Source organism: Tamandua tetradactyla, chromosome 17, assembly GCF_023851605.1.
Source record: "Tamandua tetradactyla isolate mTamTet1 chromosome 17, mTamTet1.pri, whole genome shotgun sequence".
NCBI classification, from domain to species: Eukaryota; Metazoa; Chordata; class Mammalia; order Pilosa; family Myrmecophagidae; genus Tamandua; species Tamandua tetradactyla.
Genome location: NC_135343.1, coordinates 9162478 through 9170577, shown reverse-complemented (window position 1 = coordinate 9170577; position 8100 = coordinate 9162478). Strand labels below are relative to the sequence as shown.

Genomic DNA, 8100 nt, shown 5'->3' with positions numbered 1-8100 from the left:
TGCCTATTTGAGCTATTTTAAGAACAACGGGGGTGGGCCACGGTGGCTCAGCAGGCAGAGTTCTCTCCTGCTATGCCGGAGACCTGGGTTCAGTGCCTGCCCACGCAAAACAAAACAAAACAAAACAAAATACAAACAGTGGGCTGTATAAGAGTTTGAGTTTGGTGCTGGTGGGCTGTGGGCTTTGAGTTAATGGTCCTTGCCTGCTGGGAAGAAGAAAACAACAGGGGCCAATGCATAAGTGCTATCACTGGCCTACTTATGGAACACTATGTCAGAACTTGACTTTTTGAGTGTGAAAATGTTTGTTTGTATATTCAGGTATTTGGGATAGCAGACAGGAAATTCAAGGTTTCACCTGATTCCCAGGATGGGCTGGTTAAAGGGTAACTATGTATGGGGAATCTTACAGATCACTGCCAGCTAAATTCTAGTTTTGTGGTTTTCTCTCTTTCAAAAATAGCATTTGTTTTAAGTTTCTGTTTATTATTTTAAAATTCAGGAAATAAAACAGCCCTATAGAAATATGTACTACCATTTTAGTGAATTTCCTACTGGAAGACTTTCTATACATTTTCATGTAGTTGAGATCATAATGTATATTATGATATTATAATTTTGTCTTGCACTTGCTCTTAAAATGTTCTCTACATTTCCCTCAATGATTTTTGAAAGTATTTTAAATGTCAAAGTAATATTTTATTGTAGCTATAGTCTAATAGGCTTAACTGCTGTCTTATGGTTGAATATAGTGTTTTGCTCTAATAAATAATACTGTTATGAATATTTGTGCATAAATTATTATACTTTTTGTTAGAATTATTTCCAATGAATATAATTACAAGATTAAAAAGTGAATACATTTTGAAGGTTCTGGTTGCATTTTACACAACATATGTACCAAAATACCCTCCCAGTCATGTGGCATGAGAATATTTCATCTCATGGCACCACTGTTTCCTGGGAAAAAAATCCATGCTAACTTGATGGTTATTTTATTTGCATTCTCTGATTATAAGATACAATATTATCCTTTTGTTTTTTCCTCTTATCTCCAGATGCCCCTTCTTCTATTCTTTCACTCACATTAATGAAATTATTTTGTTTTGTAAAGTTCCACTGAAGCAACAAAGCACTCACTTAAGTTCATTCTACTAGATTGATTAAAATATTTTATTTAAAGAAATCTTCTGAGGTCCATAGTTTATTGAGTGGAAAAAATATAAAGCATACATGCTCATAGATCATTTTGACTGATGTTATAGTAAATAGATTCTCCAAATAACAGGATTAGTTTTGTAGCACCGCTTGTGGAATGCACGTGGCAGAAACGTGGTTTTACCTTCAAATTTGAGCACATTACCCTTACATCAAGGAGAAAAAAGGATAATAAAAACAGAAATTTGATTAGCTTAAATTTTAGTAGACCACATCTGATTTGTTGAAGAGCAAGTTCTTTTATTTATCTCTTCAAGGAAGTGATCATTCTTTCCACCTGTTTCTGTGCCTCTTTATCCTATAAAGAAAATATAAATACACAATGAAATTTCACATGTTCATCTTGATATTCTAGTTACTTTGGAATAGATTTTTTTTTTTTGAGTGAGAGCATATTTTTTGAAAGACCATTCATTACAAAGAAACTGGATTTCTAAGGACCAGCTATGATCCAGACCAAAGGGAAATGTGGATAATGTGAGAACTACTGAACTATTTCCAGGCCCTTCCTTTACCAGGTCTGGGGTGATACGACACAGAAAACAGAGAGCCTTCCATATAAATGGACACACTGGATCCCACCAGCGTGTTAACAATATCACTGTTTTCTTCTTCAACTGTGGGATGTGAGGAAGTGCTAGCCCGCGCAGAGGGTCCGAAGAAAGCTGAGATTCCACTGTAAGAGCTGGACAAGCATATTTCATAATTGATGCTATCAGGTAGCAGATATTAAGATTAAAAATCATGTAATCTGTTTTATAGGACATCACATGTATTGCTATTTCTTTATAACAAACGTGGAAGTTAAAAAGAATGGCAATAAATTCAGATGGTTGGACAATTCCTATGTATTTCACATTTACTGAACACCTAGCAGGAAGGATTTGAGGAATGTGCCATTTAAAATAAGCAGATGAGGAAAACAAGACAAAGTAGATATCTGGAAGTAGCTGTTGGCTACATGTCTTTTTTTATACCAGAAGTTCTCTAATAGTTTTAATCATAAACATTAATACACTGATTACATTGTATTATATATCAACTAGATATATAATGCAAGAGTCTGATCAACGAGAAGACTTCTATTACTTAAGTATTTACTGAAGCTTGTGAAAAAATGAGATTAATGATATCTGGAATAATAATGTATCATTTAAAAGACTTTTACAAAATCCAGTTGTAGGTATTGAGATTCGTGTTTATCTTCGTCATCTTAGAGCAGGCTCAGTGCCGGGAACCTAGAGAGTCTGTAATAAATGCTGCTAAACAGGTAATGAGATGGTGGAACACAGCAACCACACTTCATGTCTAGGAATCTATTTCTTTCTGAAGAACAGCTAAGATGAGCATATTATTTCAATTAGCTGTCTAAAGAAATGAATACTCACAAACTATAGTCAACGATTTCAGATTAAGAGCATGGCTTAGTCATAACTGCACAAAGCAGAATTTCCCAACTTCCAATACGGGTCCCCTCTACACATAAAAAGAAAAAAAATAAGACTTGTATGGAAGGCTTGGGATGGAGGTAAAGATGGGACCTTTTCGATTAGGTTCTTTCCATAAAGATTTGACCTACCCAATTATGGGTGGTAACTTAGATTGGTTGGTTTCCATGGAGATGTATTTCCTCCCTTTCAAGGTGGGTATTAATCTGCTTACTGGAATCCTTAAGAGGGAACCATTTTGGAGAAAGCTGAGAGCCAACACAGATAGAGACTTCTGGAGATGCAGAAAGAAAATGCCCCCAGGGAAGTCGTTTGAAACTAGAAGCCAAAGGACCATGTGCCTTTCCAGTGGACAGAGGTGGTCCTGACGCCATTGGCCCTTCTTGAGTCAAGGTCATCTTTCTCTGGATGCCTTACTTTGGAGATTTTTATGACCTTAGAACTGTAAATTGTAACTTAGTAAATTCCCTTTATAAAAGCCAACCCATTTCTGGTATATTGCATTCCATCACAATTAGCAAACTAAAACAAATGGTCATTGCCCAATCATGAAGACTGAGAGAAGACTCAAATGAGAGGGAGGAGTTGTAACACAGAAATAGGATTTAACAAATGATTATGACTACTGAATCATTATATAGATATTTCTTTTTAGTCTCTACTATATTAAAACAGCTAGAAGGAAATACCTGAAATTGTGGAACTGTAACCCATACCATACTTTGAAATTTGCTCTATAACTACTTGTTAAGCTGTACTTTGAAATTTATAATTTTAATGCATATATTTAACAATAAAAAAGTTTAAAAAATATGCCCTGATAGTTCCCATACAAAGTAAGCTATTTATTAACTCAAGCACCCTCTTAACTTTCACCCTACATCTCTCTTCCCTTCCCCATCAAATCTGTTGGAAGGGTGTCTATAGATAATGACTGCATTTTCTCACCTTCTGGTTTCTCTGTACTCTGATCTCCATCTCTATTGCTCCATTTAAACAGATTGGTGAAGATTAATAACGACATACACACTATTAAATTCAACAGACTCTCCCCATTTGGGGAATTTGTGATATTCTCGCAAATAGTAGGGACAACCAATTTAGTAGGCTGTACCCTTGATCTTGGGGTTCACCCCTATGAAACATATTCCTGGAAAGGAGAAGCTAAGCCTACTTATAATTATGCCTAGGAGTCACGGCCAGAGGACCTCTTTTGTTGCTCAGATGTGGCCTTTCTTTCGAAGCCAACTTGGCCGGTGAATTCACAGCCCTTCTCCCTATGTGGGACATGAATCCCAGGGGTGTACATATATCTCCCGGCAATGTGGGACATGACTCCTGGGGGTGAGCCAAGATCTGGCATCAAGGGATTGAGAAAGCCTTCTTGATCAAAAGAGAGAAGAGAGAAATGAGACAAAATAAAGTTTCAGTGGCTAAGAGATTTCAAATGGTTGAGAGGCTCTTTTGGAGACTATTCTTATGCAGTATATAGATATTAGTTTATGGTGTATTGGAGTGGTTAGAGGGAAGTACCTGAAACTGTTGAACTGTATTCAGTAGCCTTGATTCTTGAAGATGATTGTATAACTATATAGCTTTTACAAATGTGACCAGGTGATTGTGGAAAAAGTGGCTGAGGTTCCCTTTATCCAGGCTATGGACAGATGAGTAAAACATAAAGACAAAAAAAATAAAATAAAAAATAGGGGGCGATATGGGTTAAAATAATTGGGTAGATTGCAATACTAGTGGTCAGTAAGTGGGGATGTTAAGGAGTATGGGATAAATGTCTTTTTTCTTTATTTTTCTGGAGTGATACAAATGTTCTAAAAATGATCAGGGTGATGAATATACAACCAGGTGATGTTATTTCGAGCCACTGATTGTATACTTTGGATAGACTGAATGGTGCATGAAGATATATCAATAAAAAATACATATTTTTAAAAATTCATCAGATTCATTAGTACTTTGCTTCCTTGATTTTTGAACAGTATCTGACAGATTTGACCAACCCCATCACCACTTGGCTCCTGAGGTACTATCTCCAGTCTCAACTGCAGATCCCCCTTCCTCCACCCATCTCATTACGGAGGGATTTCTCAGGGGTTGATCCTCAGCTGTCTGCTTCTCACATATCTTCTTATTTAACTTCTGTGGGTGATCCAGTCCGTATTCTGGCTTTGGAATCATTTCTACATTACATATCTAATCACTTACTGATTTAAAAGAAATAAAAATAAATGACATCTTGATTTTTAAGTCCACCTTTCCTGCCTGGACTCTGGTCTCGGGGCAATCCTCTTTCTTCTCTCCACAGCTCATCTCCTTGTCCCACTTAGGAAGTCACATCCGATTTTCAAGGCACACAATGACCGAGGTTCTCCAGCATCCCCTTCCGGCACAGCTTCCTCTGAGATGTGCCCCCAAGGCCCACTCGTCCGGGGTGAAGCCCACAGCATATCTTCAAAGGCCATTGTTCCATGTGGTTGAACTGTCAAGACCTCAGTGCAGTGAAACTAAAACCAGGCACTGCAGCCTGGGCCAGAGGCTAAAGAGGCCTTTCCTGACATGGGCGTGTGTAACCTGGAATGCTGAGGAAATTAAGATTTAAATCCCAAGGTTTAAATCTTTAAGACTTTCTGAGGAGGTGTGTGGAAGTGTAATTGTAAAATCCACAGGTTCCTGGCCCTTTGAGATTGAGAGAGAGAGAGAGAGAGAGAGAGAGAGAGAGCGCTCTGAGCTCCAGAGTGTGGTTTACCAACTATCACTGAAAAAAAAGGTAATATGGGAAATAGCTGCTGTAATATTATTTTGCTTGTTACAGAAATACTTCCACAGTGTCCAACTTTTTCAGTTATAGGTGTTACCTGTCCTATTATTATTGCTATTCTTTGTATTTTTACGGTGTTAGTCTAGATTCTTTCCACTTATTGAAAACCCTTTATGTGCCAGGCACTGCACCCAACCCTGGGGGTGGAGTGGGGAACACAACAGATGCGGCTGCTAGTGGGAGAGATGGCCACTAAATAAAAGTCACACAAATAACGACACAACCACAACTGTGCTAAAACGATATGAAGGAAAAGCACAAGATGTTCTCTTGCCTGGGGGCATCAGGAATGTGCTCCTGAAGAAGTAACATTCAGGCTGGAGCTTGAAAGATGAATAGGCATAAGGCTGGCGAAAGGAGTGGAGCGGGGCGTGTTTCAGGAGGAGGGGCTGATGCGTAGAAAGGGGGCACAGCCAGGAAGAGGAGGCACGGTGGGGCCATCTTCCTCGAACACAGGGAGGGAAGGAAAGTGGGGAATGCAGGGAGCTTGAGAGATGGGTAGAAACTGGATGAGAGCCTTGAAGGACAGGCTGAAAATTCTGACCTTCCTCCTGAAAGCAAAGGCTGTGAAGCCGGGAAGTGCCATGTTGAGGCTTAAGTTTAATCTGCTGCTTTGGCAGCTATTGGGAGCCGGGACTGATCTGGTGGGGGCAGGGGAGCTGGGAGACCAGTGAGGAGCTGCACAGCGTGGGGTCCTGGTGGAACAGGGCAGGGGCCTGCCGCAGGGGCCAGCAGAGAGAGAGAAGTGGGGTGGTTTCAAGGCATGTTTTAGGAGATGAGTTCAGAAAACTAGGCCACCGGGTGGCTGTGTAGGCTGGGGGCACTGAGGGAGAAGGAGGCGACAAGGATGATGCCAGTTTTCCCAGCTGAGTGAATGGAGCTGTTACTTCCTAAGGGGGCAAGAAGCAACACAAATGCCCTTTTTGTTTGTGGCAGGTATCCAAGGACCAAGAAAATGTTAATATATATATTTCTAATTGTCAAGTTGGCCCTGGATAGTCACAACCAGATGTGAACTGGGGACTGATGGCTGCAAACAAGGGGACAACCCCCTGCTCTAATCCAGGCAGCCGGTCTAGAGGTTCATTTCCTTTTGCAGTTTATTCACCAGTTCCCCAGCATGGCGCCCTTATCCCTCCTTCCTGGTGTGGCTGGGCAGGCCTGCTGCCGCCTCCTCCCAGGTATTACAATGCTTTCACTGCTAGTCTGTGATGTGCTTGCCCCTTACAGGTTCATGTGGGCCCCTGGTGACAGGTTATCCTAAAGAGAGAGAGCAAATTGAAGAATCATCTCTATCTTTCACAGTACGTGAAAACTCCATGTCAAATGATTTAGGAGCAAATAAAACTCCAGATGTATTGAAACCAGATGGCTATATTTTAAGCGTGGAATAGCACTGGTAAGTTACGGCATCCATTGTCGCCGTCTGACTTACCTCTTTGGTAACAGAATTGAGCAACAGTGCCAGGTTACACGCATTCAAAGCATCTTGTTTTTGCTCAAGATCGATGTAACACTAGGAACGAAAGATAATCAAAGTTAAAAGTGATTACATTTTCACGCAACAGATTCAAAGTGACCTTAAAGAAGTGGTCTGTGTTACCTTTGCCAAGTACATGTAATTAGACTTGGAATAACCAGGGTGCAATTCTTCAGCCTGATTTTAAAAGAAAACAGAAAAGAGAATAACATGGCAACATTAAAAGAACAGCAACACGTGAAGGATACATTTCAATAAATCAAATATTAGTGAATCCAATTGCCCCAGGAATATAGTTTCCTGTCATTTTATCAGTTCAACTATCGTTTGGGAGGAAACCTAGAGAGCTTTTGAATTTATCCATGAAAATGAAATTGATTATTATGGTCATAAAGCTTGCAAAGAAATGAGATATTTTAAGGTTGTAGGATTCCTTTATATAATTGGTTTCCTCACCCCTTCTTCTCTATTCTTTTCTCTCTCTTTTTTCTCCTTTAAAGAACAAAAATAATCAGTAATACACTCTCCCAAGGACAAATGCCATACATTTCACGGTCTATTTAGGAAACAAGAGTAGAGCGTGACTGGTATCTCACAGCAGGCATCTTCCACTAGGTTAATATTGATTTCTTATAACTTTGACACATTTCATGTGAATTGACTGATAGCTGAAGTCCATCACCTCAAGTACTTTTAAAGGAAAGACAGATGCATGAAACAACTTTAAATCTTTCTTAAAAATTTAGAGCTAAGGGTGATATGGAAATTTAGTCCAAGTAGTAGACTTTCTTGCAGATTTTAGTAAGTGAATATTATGAAGGTACTTAACGCCTCTTCTACCAATCTTTTATGGGCCAGTTTCTTTTCTTTTTCTCTGGCAAATAAGAATTATTTCAGATATGTGGTATTGCTACAGGAGAAAGATCTTCTTCAAACCTTAGCCAAGCTTTGCTCTGCAGCTGACTTTTGCCATTGTGAAGACCCAGGCACTAGGTTCCTAAACAAACCCCAGTCCCCAGTGAGAGGGATGAGGAACCAAAGGAAAGGGGAAACTTATAAAAAAAAATTAAATATACTTGCTTTATAAGGCACAATCAAGAAATTTCCAAAATTAAAAAATG

General features: G+C 39.3%; 1 protein-coding gene across 5 annotated transcripts in view; it reads right to left on the bottom strand.

The window, feature by feature from the left end:
* Positions 1 to 1155: 1155 nt before the first annotated feature.
* RMDN2 (regulator of microtubule dynamics 2) overlaps positions 1156 to 8100 on the bottom strand; it is a 118232-nt gene continuing 111287 nt past the window's right edge. For all 5 annotated transcript variants that reach the window (XM_077134018.1, XM_077134016.1, XM_077134017.1 and 2 more), the window contains 3 exons: positions 7103 to 7156; positions 6935 to 7015; positions 1156 to 1516 (listed from right to left, as the gene is read on the bottom strand). In XM_077134018.1, coding sequence (XP_076990133.1) covers positions 1463 to 1516; positions 6935 to 7015; positions 7103 to 7156 — 189 coding nt within the window. In that variant the 3' untranslated portion in view covers positions 1156 to 1462. The remainder of the gene's footprint in view (positions 1517 to 6934; positions 7016 to 7102; positions 7157 to 8100) is intronic.